We start from the raw sequence: 15,047 nt of genomic DNA on the forward strand, positions 1-15,047 counted from the left end.
AAAGAAATTCTTTCTAAGTGCTACTAGGATTACAAAAAATTTAATTATTTTTCTTTTTCTGGTATCAATGGAACATATTTTAAACATGAGATATTATATACTGAGCTAAAGATTAATCTTAATCAGGATATTAACCTGCTAATATCTGAGAAAAACATCTGATATTCTAAATACTACCTGCTGTAAGTCTTCGCTTTCAGATTTCAGTTGGGCCACCAGTGCTCTCATGCAACCTTTCATAGAACACAGCGTAGCCTGCAAAAGTAGATATAGAACGGGATCATCAATAAGGGAACTCAAAGCTGTGCTTTTTTTACTTTTGGGCTCATTTTAACCATAACTGATATTTTACCCATAACTGATATTTTACCCACAAGAGATCTAGAACAATCTAAATGAAAGACAGATATTCTGCTAATTCTTTGCTATCTGTTCTTCTTTGCCAAACTGAAAAAATAAAGTGAATATATATGGTAAGAAATGATTTTAAAAACGGTCTCTGATTTGGATGGAATCAGTATATGTGTAACACTTGCCTTGGTCACCAGAATTTTCAGATTTTTGCTCTCATTACTACAAACAGGAATTGTGTATGCATGTGATTTAAAAATTCTACATGGTAAGAGAAACTTCTCTAGTAATGAACTATAGAAATGATCACTAAAAGTATATTCTTAGGAACATTTTTAATGCGAGTACACGAACTCACTATGTTCCATCTGTAGATGTGCCTTTGGCAAAACAATCGACGGAGTAAGATTAAGCGGGTGTGAAATGTAGGTTTCTATTAGTCATTGTTTAATGAGGAGGGTGATAAGAGAAAAATCAGTGAAAATCAGTTTGTATGAAAGTAAGTTAACTCATACCTGAGCTATCTTAAGAAATTTTTCTTACAAAAACATACCTTGTTGGCTACATCTCCGAAAGTCAAGTTTGTCAAAGCCATTCCAGCATATCGTCTTAATGTAATACTGTAGTGGTCATTAGTAAGCCCATACATTTCACAGTCCACTTGCAATAATTCTGCAATGGCCTGTAGTCCCCCTAATTTAAAAAGGGCAAGAGGAAAAAGACAATAATCTAAAATAAAACAAATTGGAACCAAGTTGGAAACTTAAATATTAAGAAAAAAACACTTCAAAGAATGAGACTATACGTTTTAATTTGTCTCTAGAATTACAAGCCACAAAACTGCCATAAAAGACTTGTTATATAACATATTTTAAAGTACAACTGACAACTATTCCATTTTCTGCCAGTTTCTCCACCCTCCAGCCCCTTGCCTTACTGAGTGAAATGAGTATTACTTTCTATTTAATGCATATTCACTATACTTTGCCAACAATGAATAAGGTTATTTTCTAATACTAGGTCTTCCTGAACATAAGCAGAAAAAGACAACTTACTTTAATTATTAGGGTTTTATAAACACTCATCATTGCCACACACTGGTCCTAATTACCATAATATTTCTTTTGTTTGCCAAATAATTACCTTTAGGAATACTGAAACTTTTAAATGAAACTGTGCATGAAGCAAAGCTTAATTTTTTATGGAAAAGAATTATCTGTTCAATTTATTACTAAGTTATATAAAACTACTTATTCATGTTTTTAAAAAATCCTTACTTTTCTTTTGCAGTATCAAATACCAACTATATACCATTAAGTATTTTCTTTCCCCTTGATTCTCTCTACTGGGTATGCTCAACAATGCCCACAGTGGTCAACACCAGGAAGGAAAGAAGGAAAACAAAAGGAAAGGAGAGAAAAAGGAAACACACAAAGGAAGCAGTTAAAAACAAGCGAAGCAAAATGGTGAGGGAATAAACAAAAGAAAGATAAAAATGCATATAGAGGCTGTGCAAAATATTATTCATCATCAAATATTAATCATCATGGGACTTGAGATACTGTCTTGTCACAGAGAACTGGTTCAGACAGAAAAAAGGATGAACATCAACAGGCAATTATTGGATACTACAGGTCTAAACTGTCAGGTCATTAATTTGAAAGAAAATCAGTACATTAATATTTTTATAAATAATCTGGAAGAATCTACAAGCTTGCAAAACAAAGTTCTATCTTGGATCATGAATCCCAGGTCAAGGGATTTAACTGTAGGAAGATTCATGCAAATATTTATGACTAGCAGAAATGACAGGTAAGTTTGAATACAGATACATGACAATTCATTTGGTTAAAGAAAATCCAAAGATTTTCCTCCACACACCCATAATGGTGGAAAACACATAATCAGTGAACAAAGAAGTCACTGACTTTATACAGCTTATAAATTAGAGCAAAAGTAGACAGCCAACAATTAATTTAAGTGTGATAGGCTGTATAGAAGCACAGAGTAAGATGACAGGTGGACTTCACGTAGGATGGGGGTCCCCAAGAAAAAGACTGAGGAAATAATGTTTAAGCGAAGCCTTAAAGGATGAACATATAGCTAACAAGGGTGGGACACGAACAAGGAAGAAGCATTCTAGGCAAAGGAAACCATATATGCAAGGGACCCTGGCCTGAAATACATAGCACCAAGGAGAGGGCCACAAGATGAAGCTACAAATATGGGTGCATGCCAAAAGTATAAGTTTTTATTAGTCATTGTTTAATGTGGCAATGACTAATAAAATGTGGCAAATATTAGGAAAAAAAACACTTCAAAGAATGAGATTATAAAGTTTAATTTGCCTTTAGAATTACAAGCCACAAAGCTGTCATAAAGGACTTTTTGTGTAACATATTTTAAAGTAAGTCTTATGTGCCACATTAAAGGTTTTAGGCAGGGGAGGGAATAATGAGATGTTCCTTCCAAACAGATTACTGGCCATGTGCAGTGGCTCATACCTGTAATCCCAGAACCTTGGGAGGCCAAGGTGGGAGGATTGCTTAAGCTCAAAGTTCAAGAACAGTCTAGGCAATACAGCAAGACTTTGTCTCTAAAAAAATACATAAATAATAAATAGATTACTATGGTTACAGTAGCAGAATAGATTATGATTAGAAGTGGGAAGGGAAGTAAGAGAAAGCTGCAGAACGGGAGACTTGATGGTGGCTTAGATTGGGGATGAACAGAAGAGCAGAGACTTGGAATCTATTTAAGAAGCAGAATTAAAGCACTCAGTTATGGGTATAGAGGATAAGGATGGAGTCATGCATGGTTTGGTTTGAGCAGCTGGGTTGATTAGGATGCCAATTTCTGAAAAAGAAACCCTGGAAAAGACAGAAATTTGAGGATGGGGGAGGTAACAATTCAGTCTGTGATAGTTCTGTTAGAAGTTCTAAACTACTATCTCAGAGGAGGTGTCACATATGCAGTTCAATAATGTATCTGAATATCAGAAGAGACAACTTGGATTAATATACAAATTTGAAAAGAACTAACCGAAGCATAGAGCAGAAGAAAGCCTAGGGCAAAGCTTCAAGGAATTCTACTGTTTTATACTTGGGTAAACAAGAAAGAGCCAGTAAAAGCATTGAGATCCAGGAAACTGACATGGGAAGACCTCAAGATTGTGTGGCCTGGTATACTGATAAGGTCTTCAAAATGTCAAGTATTTTAAAGCAGTGTCGATACTGAAACAAAATAAACTATGCTTTGTGTTTGTATAAAATTTTGTCTGCTGTGGCAATATCTGGGATACGTTTTTAAGAAAGATAAAATGTACCTGAAGAAGGTCCCAAGAAGGCACTAAATGACCAAAGAGTTGAGTCCTCTTGTATGGAAAAACTAAAAATTTTAGAACTTGATATTGAAAAAGATTTTAGAATATGGTAGATGTCAACAAATTCATGAAGAACATGGCTAATAAAAAAAGAACATTCAAAAACTTTTGGAATATCAGATAAAAGAGGAAGCCCTTTATAATTTCAGGTAAATAAAATATTTTACTTTAGTGAATTTTGAAGCAAACAATAGAATTCAAAGCTTAAAACTATAAATGGATTTACTAACATATAATGCAAATTCATGATTGGATTGATAGAATAAAAAATTAGTTGTTCAGCCGGGTTCGGTGGCTCAGCCTGTAATCCTGCGCCTTTGGGAGGCTGAGGTGAGAGGATTGCCTGAGCCCACGGGTTCAAGACCCGCCTGGGCAGGTGAGACCTCATCTCTATAATAAAATCAAAATATTAGCCGGGCATGGTAGTGCACACCTGTAATTCCGCCTACTCGGAAGGCTGAGGTGGAAGGATCGCTGGAGCCCAGCAGGTCGAGGCTGCGGCGGCTGGGAGTGGCCACTGCACTCCAGTCTGGGCGACGGAGTGAGACTCCAACTCAAAAAAAAAAAAAATTAGTTGCTCTAAGAAAAACTAGGATGTTTCAAGGTTATGCAAAGATGATGAACATGTCCTTTCATATTTTTCTCAGGGCCTTTATTAGAAAACAGTGGCCAAGGCTGGGCACAGTGGTTCACGCCTATAATCCCAGCACTCTGGGAGGCTGGGGCAGATTGCTTGAGCCCAGGAGTTTGAGATCAACCTGGGAAAAATAGCCAGACTCGATCACTACTAAAAATTTTTTTTTAAAAGTTAGCTGGGCATGATGAATGCACCGGTGTCCCAGCTACTTGGAAGACTGAAGCAGAAGGATCACTTGAGCCCAGGAGGTCAAGGCTGTGGTGGTGAGCTGTGATTGCACCACTACAATCCAGCCTGGGAGACAGAGTAAGACCCTGTCTCAAAAAAATAAAAGAAGACAACAGTGGTCTAGATGGACCAAACTATTATCCAATATGGTATCTCATGACCATATAGATAGCAGAGGACCAACAGCCTCAGGTAATAACCTTCAACCGAATCCTTAATTTAGACTCATTTTAAAAAGAGTGATGACAGTTTTTTTTTAAGTGTATTCTTTTTTATTTTATTTGGTTTAATCACCATTAGCATGAAATGCCTCATGGTAAAGAAAATGTCAGAGGCCCAACATCAATATTCTATAGATTGGTATTTCACAAAGTTTCCTGAACAGGAAAATCACCTGGGTCACTTGTTAAATAAGATTCTTAGGTCCTTCTCCTGGAGATTTTGTTTGCTGCAGAGCCAGAGAATCCATATGGTTTGACAAGTACCTCTGGTGACTGTTATGATCTAGAAATTTTGTGAAACACTAATAATAAACAATGAGTTCCTTGAAAGCCAGGATCACTATAAAAATCTAGTACATAGCACAGTTTCTGGGACAGATTTGGGAATTAATAAATATATATCACAGACACTACAGTCTAAAACTTCTAATGCTAATAGGTGCAAAATGACCCTGATAGAAGTGGAATCTTCATATATGTACAAATGCTGTCGCTGCTGACTGGGCTTAGAATTTTCCTTCACCTACTTGGGATATCCTTCCTCCTTATCCTTTACTGCCCATACCTTTTGCTATCTTCTACTATCTCCCCCCAATCGACACACCTTAATCCTCCTTTTGCCCCAGTGCAAATCTGGAGGCTGGAAATGAGAGGAAGGTAATCCCCTGTGGCTATGTCCCCAGCAGCCACACCCCCAGAGGCCCCATCCTGCTCCTCACCTGAAAGCCCCTGCCCTAGCTCCTGTGATGAAATGCCCCGGGTAGCCTTCCTACCTGAAGAAGGAAGAGGAACAAATACTGAGTCTAGGTTTTACTTTGAAATCAGATGATTAATGTGTCAGTCCTAGTCTACAGTCCATTGGAACACAGGAACATTTATAGGAAAACCTTTGTGGTATCTTCACATTAGATATTTTTGTTGTTCATTCATTATTTTTATCCCTTTCCCATTATTATTAGCATTAAAAAAGAACTTAAAATGTCCACACATGCTGAGACTGCAGTGAGGAGGGGAGAATTCATAAAGTTAACTGAAATTCCATAGGAGGTGGGGGAGGAAAGAGAATCAGATGGGCCAACTGCTAGGCCTATGGGAAGAAAAGTATGGCCAGAGGGAAGGCCTGAAATCTCCAAGTTCAGAGCCTCCCAAGGTGATGACTCAGAAGGAGGCAACACTCATTTTTGGCTGTTCATGTTCTTTGTGTTTAAGAGTCTCATGATTTATCACTTTTTAGGTAAATGATGAATGACAATGATGAAGGTGGTAGGAATACAAAGTAGGGGCTGGAATGTAACATAACAAACAGCACAAAAAGCAAGGGCACAGTTGCACTAAAATGGGAACTAAGTATATGGGTCTTGCTTGTGGCATGACTAGAGAGATCCAGTTCACATGAGATGGCTCAGCATGATGCAATTTATAAATAGCACATGTGCAAAAGGAACCTAGAAATCAAAGAAAAACCGTTACACAGAAAATGGGGTGCACAAGTGCTGGTTATATAAGGTTTGGAATGTGTGGTAACACATACCCAAGGGAGTAATCATTTCAAAATTCATGGAATGTTTCTGACTTAAATTAAAGCATAATGCTTTTCTACATTAACCAGTTTCAAAAATAACATGCTGCTTATGATGAAAATCCAGTAAAGTACTGATAACCATGAAGATAAATAAAAATCTTTGCAATCATTCCTCCTGATGTGCATCAATAGTGACTGACAGAGTTCATAAACAATAAAGTAGTTCCACATTTCAGAATAGCTCCAATTACTCTCCTCATTAGGTGTTACACAGGGTCTACCTTGGTCACAAGGATAAGGAGTGGCCCATTTAGTCATTTTTTTCATTCTTTGGCTAAGATTTTGAAAATTCAAGTAATTTTATAACAGAGTAGCAGTTTCTGTGATTTGGGATTCTTTCTCCCCTGGAAGCCAGGGTACAATTTTTTTGCTGCAAAGAGGAAGCAGCTGATAATAGAAGCTAGAGGCCTTATACTTCAATTTGTCAATGATTAAAAATCTTCATTTACTATACTGAATTTCTACTATAATTTTAAAATCCACTGGTATTTGTCTATGGCATTAAGAAACATTTTTGTCTTACCAAGTTCATTCATTGCATGTCTATGCTCTTCATCAAAAGACAGTTTCATTAGAACACATACGGCAGGACAGATCTGATGTTCAACAGGAGCTGGCACTGAAAAATAAAGTCAACATAAACCATAATCTATCTTTGTTATTTCAAAAGCAATGACACTTATTATACTTAAAAAATGTGCAGAGATCACTAATATATCCCTAGTGCATAAAATTTTGTCAACAAATTTGCTGAACAGATGAGAAAATACTAAAAAAAAAAAAGGCTTTTTTGTTTTTGTTTTTTTTGAATTGGGGGTCTCACTCTGTCACCCAGGCTGGAGTGCAGTGGTATATCACAATAATTACAGCTCACAGTAGCCTCTACCTCCTGGGACTGGAAGATCCATCTACCTCAGCATCCCAAGTAGCTGGGATTACAGGCATGTGCCACTATGCCCAGATCATTTTTTGATTTTTTTGTAGAGACAAGGTTTTGCTATGTTGTTTAGGCTGGTCCTGAACTCCTGGGCTCAAGCAATCCGCCCGCCTTGTCCTCTCAAAGTGCTGGGATTACAGGTGTAACCCAGTCAGCTTTTCTTGTTTCTATAAAAATGTTTACCACTCCTCTGCCCCTGACTTAGTTTGTCAGAATAAGTTCCTTGTAGGTTTATGCTATTGCTAAAATAATTAATAATTTAAAATGATGTTGAGTATATAAAAGAATAAAAATATTTTGGCGTAAAACTGTCTAATTTTGTTTATAACTTCTATTTAAACTATTGTCATGAGTGTGGGCTAAGAGCACATGGCTGTGTATAAATGTGATACCTAATAGAGAAAGTTTACTATATAGTCAGATATATCAGACAGTAAACAAAAATTTAAAGACAAAGATACCTAAGAAAATGTATCTCCACGTTTAATACAATGCATAAGGGTTCAAACTCAGTACTTGATATAGTTTTTAAAAAATTATTTCTCAGAAGAAATATTATTTTATTTTACTTAAATTTTTGAAAACAGGTTTTGTTGTTGTTTTTTTTTGAGTTGGAGTCTCACTCTGTCACTCAGACTGGAGTGCAGTAGCTGCTCCCGGCCACCGCAGCCTCGACCTGCTGGGCTCCGGCGATCCTTCCACCTCAGCCTTCCAAGTAGCTGGAACTACAGGCGCACGCTACCACGCCCAGTTAATTTTTGATTTATTGTAAAGTCTCGCCAAGTTGCCCAGGCGGGTCTCGAATCTGCGGGCTCAGGCAATCCACTCACCTCGGCCTCCCAAAGTGCTGGGATTACAGGCTAAGCCACCGAGCCTGGCGTTAAAAACAGGTATTAAAAGTACAAAATGTAGATTATTATATAATTGTGGATAGCCACAGAAAACAATCCAGAAAGACAATGTTCTATTCTCCCAGTAAAATCTTATTTAATCCCTAGGACAAATAGATATAAAAGCTTTTTTTCTTATTCTTAAATAAATCTACTTTCATATCTAAGCTTAAAAAAAAATCTGCTTCATAAAGTTATATTCTGATCAACCCTCTTCTCCTGTTCCCCAAATCTACAGGCTAATATAACAGAACTGTCTACTTGTCATGTGTGTGTGTGAATTTGTGTGTGTGTTCTTAGCAGGTGAAAGGAAGGCCTTACCTTATATACTTACTGCTTTTGGTTCCTGGCTACAGGAATGAAGTTATATCCCCAAGGATCTCAACTCCCACATTCCCTCTCCTGAGCAAAGAGTTGAATGGCTTATTTCCCTTAGCAAATGGGATCCATCACCTAGAGCTGGATTGTATAGTAGGAGGAGCATTTTGCTGAGTTAGGAGATCTGGCCTGTTCCTGGCTCTACCACTTACTAGCTGTGAGGCCAAAGGCAGGTCTTTTAACTTCTTTGAGTCTCAGTTTCTTCGTCTATAACATGGAGATGACAGTACCTTTCTTTCCTACTTCACAAGGTTGTTGTGAGGATCAAGTAACATAATAGACATAACACAGTTCTGTGTCTACTGAAGTATGATGTGCAAATGTAAAAAAAAGATAATGGCTTGGTCACCAATAGCTGAAGGAACTTATGTAAAGATACTTTCCTGAGCTTTACCAATGAAATGAAAAAGATGGGCAACACAGTTACTCAAGTTCTTTTTGCCCTACTAAGGCCTTACTATGCTATGACTCTATACATCTCTCTTGATTGCTGTTCTTTTTTGACTATATTGTAGTGTATATAACACTTTCCTTTGTTAGATTTTTCTAGGGAAATAAAGACTTAAGCTTTAAGATATGATAGTGGCATAAATAGCTAATATAACATGTCTTGGTCATAAAGACAACATACTAAAAATTTTTTTTGTTCTAAAACTTACATTTGCTTAGAAACATGCACTATAACATATACTACAGAGAACATACTTGGATTTTTGTCCTGGTCCATGCCTTGTTCATGGGCTTCCTGCCACTCCCAACAGGTTTCACAGTAAGCTCGTATCTGTTCCAAAAGATGAAGGACTCGGATTTCACGCCTGCCTCTCTTGTCATCAGGCTGTGAGTGAATGATGTTGTGGAGTGCTGCACTGGCCCTGGCCCGAGCCTCTTTACTGCCCCGGGAATTTCCCAATAATACAGAGTCTTTGTCATTGCCATGTAAAAGCTGGATGAGGAGAGGAAGACATCCAGACTGTCGCATGGATATACAGCTGTCTTGGGAGCTAGACATAGCTAGCAAAGTTCGCGACATATCATCCTTATCATGAGTACCAAGCATTGACAACAATGAATACACCATTTCCACCTGTGGGCCAAATGAGTTTAGAAACAAAATTATGACTTTAATATCTAAAAGCCAGAACCAATGAAGTGATGAATGGGATATTTACTCTAACTCTATTTAAAAAAAACAAAACCTTTCCAGGATGAAGTAATGAGTGTCATTTCAAAATCTATATAATCATCACCACTTTGTGTGAGTAAATAACAGGAGTGGTAATTTACAGTATTAAAAGAGAAAGTAAATTCTTGTATATTTACTAACATTCAAATGGTTAGTGCTATTCGTCTATTTATGGATCAGTTGGTGGAAATCCATTGATTATAATGAGTAAAAATCAAATGACTTTTCACTCACACACACACTCACTCTCTCTCTCTCACACCAAGGAATGTGGCTTATCTAAATTCTTTACACAATTAAAAATCTTCTTATGCTTCTTTTAATCTACAACTATAAGTACTAAATAAAAAACACTTTTGTAACAATTATAACTTACTAAATATTAATTCTTAGTAATCATTAATTCTCATCAGATTATAATATTGTTAAGTTATATAATTATACATGCAGAAATATTTTATCCTAAACAGGAAAATGCCATGATCACAAACAGTGACAAAACCAGGGTTTGTAGTCAATTTTTTTAAAGCAACTGGTAAACACCAATTATTCTCTGACAATAAATTTTAAGTACTAAATAAAACATTGGAAACAGGAAAACAGTACCCAGTTGTCTTGGACCATGACCTACACTTATTTCGAAGCTAGAGAATATTATATAAAAGTAGAAACTATTATATAAAGAAGGTACCACTTCTATAAATCAGTGATTCTCATTCTGGGGCAATTTTGCACCCATCAGGACACATTTGTCATCATCCTGGAGACATTTTTGGTTGTCACAACTGTAGTGTGGGCATGTTAGGGACACCTACTGGGTAGAGACCAGGGATGCCGTTAAACATTCTACAACCCAACACAGAATTATCCAGCCACTAGTGTTGAGGTTGAGAAATGCTGCTAGAAACATATAAACACACATATACTTTTAGATATGAACGTTTTAGGAAGCTAGCATACAGGATTGTGGATAAATGGGCTTTCATCAGACCTAGGTTCAAATTTTGGCTCCACCCTTAGGAGCAAGTTGCATGACACTAGTAAAGTTATTTGACTTCTCTGGGCCTCAGTTTTCTGAGTTGCAAAATGAAGAATACCTAATAGGATTTTCTCTGTAAAGATTAATAACATTTTTTTTTCTTTTGCTTCAGTTTTCTTATTTAGAGGGATAAAAATACTTCACAGGATTTTCAAGAGGATCAGAGATAAGGTACCTAAAATTCCTAGCACAGTTATTGGCTTACTAGGTCCCAACTAGTAACTGCTGTGACTTATAACAAAAAACAAGTCTCACATTGAGAATATTGTTGATTATTCTAAAATTCATTACTTAAAACAGTATCTGTTATTTCAGCAACATGCTTCCTCAGAGTACATTATAATATAATAATAGTATATTATTTAGAACAAAGAATGAGTATACAAGGTATGCTGTGAAAACAATAAAATTATTTAGATTTAGCCAAAAATGTATTATTTAGTAACATTAGAAGTTAACCTTAATATAATATTAAAGACTTTGACTTTAAAACAATAATAATCATTTTCTTTTCAAACACTGTTCCCAAATCCTAAAATATTTGATAACATTTGAGATAGTCTAAGAAAGCTCACTTATTAGTATTGGGTAACATTCAATTTCAATAATTTTTCCATTCATCTCAGAAAACATTTTTATTTTTATTTTTTTACTTTTTTTTTTGAATTGGAGTCTCACTCTGTTACCCAGGCTAGAGTGCAGTGCCACACTCATGGCCACCCCAGCGTCGACCTGCTGGGCTTCGGTGATCTGTCTGCCTCAGCCTTCTAAATAGCTGGAATTACAGGTGCAGGCTACGCCCAGTTAATTTTTTATTTATTGTAAAGATTGAGTTCTCGCCAAGTTGCCTGGATGGTCTCGAACCTGCAGGTTCAGGCAATCCACTTGCCTCAGCCTCCCAAAGTGCTGGGATTCCAGGCTGAGCCACCAAGCCTGGCAGTAAACATTTTTAAAACACTTATGTGCAGGCACTGTGTTAGATGCAATAAAAGATACATTTTGTTTTCCAAAAGAAAGTTTCGTGCACATCGTTAGTGATTCAAGTAAGGTAGATGGATTGCATAGAGAGGTAAGAGGATCTTAGGAATCAGAAAATGTTTTGTAAAGAAGCAATCCAAGAAGAGTTTGAAGGCTGGTTAGGACTCTAGCTGCCATTTGTGGTATGCGCCACTGCAGGCAACACATGGAGACAGAAAAGTCACAGGGAGTGTTCAAGAAGAAGGAAGTGAGCCAGTTAGGCTGGAACTTAGGACACTTGCAGAGAAAAGAATAATTCAGAAAAAGAATAAAAAACTAGTTGATTTGGCACTTTTTATAATCCTAATTTTCCCTTTGTTTATGCTTATTTGTAAAAAAAAGATATCATTTATTTAAGAGACTGCAAATCAGAATTCTCCTCTAGAAAACATATATGAAGAATGTCTTAGCAAAATATTCACAGCATTAGTGACCAGGGTTTGTGATCTTCTGTTACCTTGGTTCCCAGATGACTTGTCAGCCTTCGAGGTGCAGAGTGTGTGCTACTAGAACTCAAAACACTGGCTGTTTCGTGGTCTATTCGTGTAGTCGAACCCTAGAAATTAAGCAAATTATACAGTGCTTAATTAAGATTATAGAAAAAAACCAGATAACTTCATGTTAAGGTACTTCAAATAAACTGTTTTAAGAATAAACAATTAGATATATCATAAAAAGTACAACCATTATAATGCTCTAAATTAATATTTTTACCTATAAGTTTATTAAGTATATATCAGAGAAAAACTGAAGAAAAGGCGATTTCTTACATAAGAAAGTTACATCACAGTATGGAAGTAACCAGATGTTGAAGAAATTCTAAAGTAACATTTTTTTCGCAGATCAAAAGAAATAAAGCTACATTCAGTTAAATGTAAGTTGATGAGTGGAAAGAAATGAAGGAATGTTTAAATTCTGAAATGCTCCAAACTGCCAGAAAACTAAGTGTGAATTTGGTATAGTAGAAGTTCTCTAAGATCTCACAGTTTAGAAAGAACTGTTTGAAACTTCTACTGGAGAAAGGCATGAAAACATAAGTAATTGCAGTGCAAGGAAGAAGAAACCACCTACTTAGGGATTATCAGAGTATCATTTAAAAAAGCCCGGTCTGCATTTTGGGATGGGAGACTGATGAAAGAGCCTGTGCAAAGGTAAAAATACAGTGAGCGTGAAGTGTTCCTGTTTAATGTGGATTGAACACAAGGTTTATGGTGGGAGACAGAGGTTGGGCTAAATCATTAAGTATCTCGTGTTATTTTAAAGATGTTGCTTTCAAGCTGTGGATACTGTGGAGTCACTGGTCTTTAGGCAGGAGAGTGGTACAACCAGAATTACACCATTAAAGAACTATGGAGAGTCCACAGGTGGGAAACGAAGAGGGTACTTTCGGTAGTTGAGCAGCTCTGAGGGCACAAACCAGGGCAGTGAGACTAGAGAAGTGGGAAATGCCTTGAAGGATATTTAGGGGATCAAATTGATTGTCTTGAATAACTTGAGTAAAGAGAGGATGGGAATCAAGGACAACTTGGAGGTGCTGAGCTTGGATAAATGGTTAAAAATGATGCCATTAATGGATACAGGACACCCAGAAAGAGAAGATGGCTTTCATTGTGGGACACAAGCTCACCTTTGAATATACTGACATCCAGTCAGAAAGCTCCATGGGCATCTAAAAACATAGGATGCAACTCTGAACAGGACTGAGGGTTGCAGATAAGTATCTGGGACCTATCAAAATATAGGCCATGGCTAAATTCATTCATTAATGAAAAAATAATGATGCTAAGAAGAACATTCAATCAGCAATGTTTGTAGGTACTCGGTTGCAGTTCTTGACCTTTCAAGACAAAAAACTAGATGATAAGTTATTTGAGGACAAAAGCTTTATTCTATTCACTGCTGTATGTATTAGCACCAAGGGTAGTCTTAGGCGTTGTGGATATACACAAAATATTTGTTGAATTATGAATGAATGAGAAGCTATTAGCAAAATTCAGAAGAGTATCAGGATAGAGGATACCACTGCTGATTCAAGTTGTCTTTTAGACACAGATGCTCTGGCTCACTGGAGAAGGAAATAAGGCAAAAAAAAAAAAAAAAAAAGATGAGAGTAATAAGTTTTCAGGATAGCTTTTACTCTACACTGTACAAAGGATGAAATACCTTATAATTTCCTTCTGTACATAAAGTTCACTTTCAGTGACATTTTTTGTTTTTTAGGAGATGGGGTCTCGCTATGTTGCCCGGGCTGCCTTCAAAACCTGGGCTCAAGTGATCCTCTTGCCTCAGTCTCCAGAGTAGTTGGGACTATAGATATGTGCCAGCAAGCCTGGCTGTGGTAACATGTTAGCTAGCAACCTTAAGTGTTCCCCTGTTAAGTTCCACTAAAGTAGACAATAAAGAAAATTGTTAAAAATGCATTCCTAAGTGATTAGTTGGGATTGTAAAAGGTAATTATATGCTCATACAGAGATTTCCCAGTTTGTTATATAAAGTTCATAAATACTCCAAAGTTCATTTTTAAGAGGGTTGCTTGGAACTTCTGTAGAAGACAAACTCTAGGATAGGATAGTTCTTCTTCTTCTTCTTTTTTTTTTTTTTTGAGTTGGAGTCTCACTCTGTCGCCCAGACTGGAGTGCAGTGGCCGCTCCTGGCCACCGCAGCCTCGACCTGCTGGGCTCCGGCGATCCTTCCGCCTCAGCTTTCCAAGTAGCTGGAACTACAGGCACGCGCTACCACGCCCGGCTGATTTTTGATTTATTGTAGAGGTGAGGTCTTGCCAAGTTGCCCAGGCGGGTCTCGAACCCATGGACTCAGGCAATCCACTCACCTCAGCCTCCCAAGGTGCAGGATTACAGGCTGAGCCACCGAGCCTAGTTCACAAAAGCTAATACTTTAGATCATCACTCAGAATCACATTTTATTTATTTCATTTTTTAATTTATTTTTGGAAATATTAAGACAGTTTTGGGTTTGGGATATAAGGTAAATATACTAAAGTCAATAACTTTTCTATAGTTTAGCAATAACAAGAGGATTATATGATTTTTGAAAATTCAATTTACAACACAAACACATAATTTAAAAATTGTATAATTCGATAACATAAGATTTGGGTAAGTAAGGAAATACTTGTTTAAAAATACAAGTTATTCTTTGTATAAAGAAAGTAGTAACATTTTGCTGATCAAGAGAAAAGTGG

The 15,047-nt window shown here is 36.8% G+C and overlaps 1 protein-coding gene across 3 annotated transcripts in view; it reads right to left on the reverse strand.

The window, feature by feature from the left end:
* Nucleotides 1-15,047, reverse strand: part of APC (APC, WNT signaling pathway regulator) — a 131,127-nt gene that overhangs the window by 14,065 nt on the left and 102,015 nt on the right. For 2 of the 3 annotated variants that reach the window (XM_008060673.2, XM_021713716.1), the window contains 5 exons: nt 12,303-12,401; nt 9,312-9,690; nt 6,925-7,020; nt 905-1,044; nt 178-255 (listed from right to left, as the gene is read on the reverse strand). In XM_008060673.2, coding sequence (XP_008058864.1) covers nt 178-255; nt 905-1,044; nt 6,925-7,020; nt 9,312-9,690; nt 12,303-12,401 — 792 coding nt within the window. Of the gene's footprint in view, nt 1-177; nt 256-904; nt 1,045-5,538; nt 5,593-6,924; nt 7,021-9,311; nt 9,691-12,302; nt 12,402-15,047 lie in introns of all 3 variants that reach the window. The other variant, XM_021713715.1, reaches the window with a different exon arrangement.

Source organism: Carlito syrichta, unplaced genomic scaffold, assembly GCF_000164805.1.
Source record: "Carlito syrichta isolate Samal-C Ts95f unplaced genomic scaffold, Tarsius_syrichta-2.0.1 Scaffold304694, whole genome shotgun sequence".
NCBI lineage: Eukaryota > Metazoa > Chordata > Mammalia > Primates > Tarsiidae > Carlito > Carlito syrichta.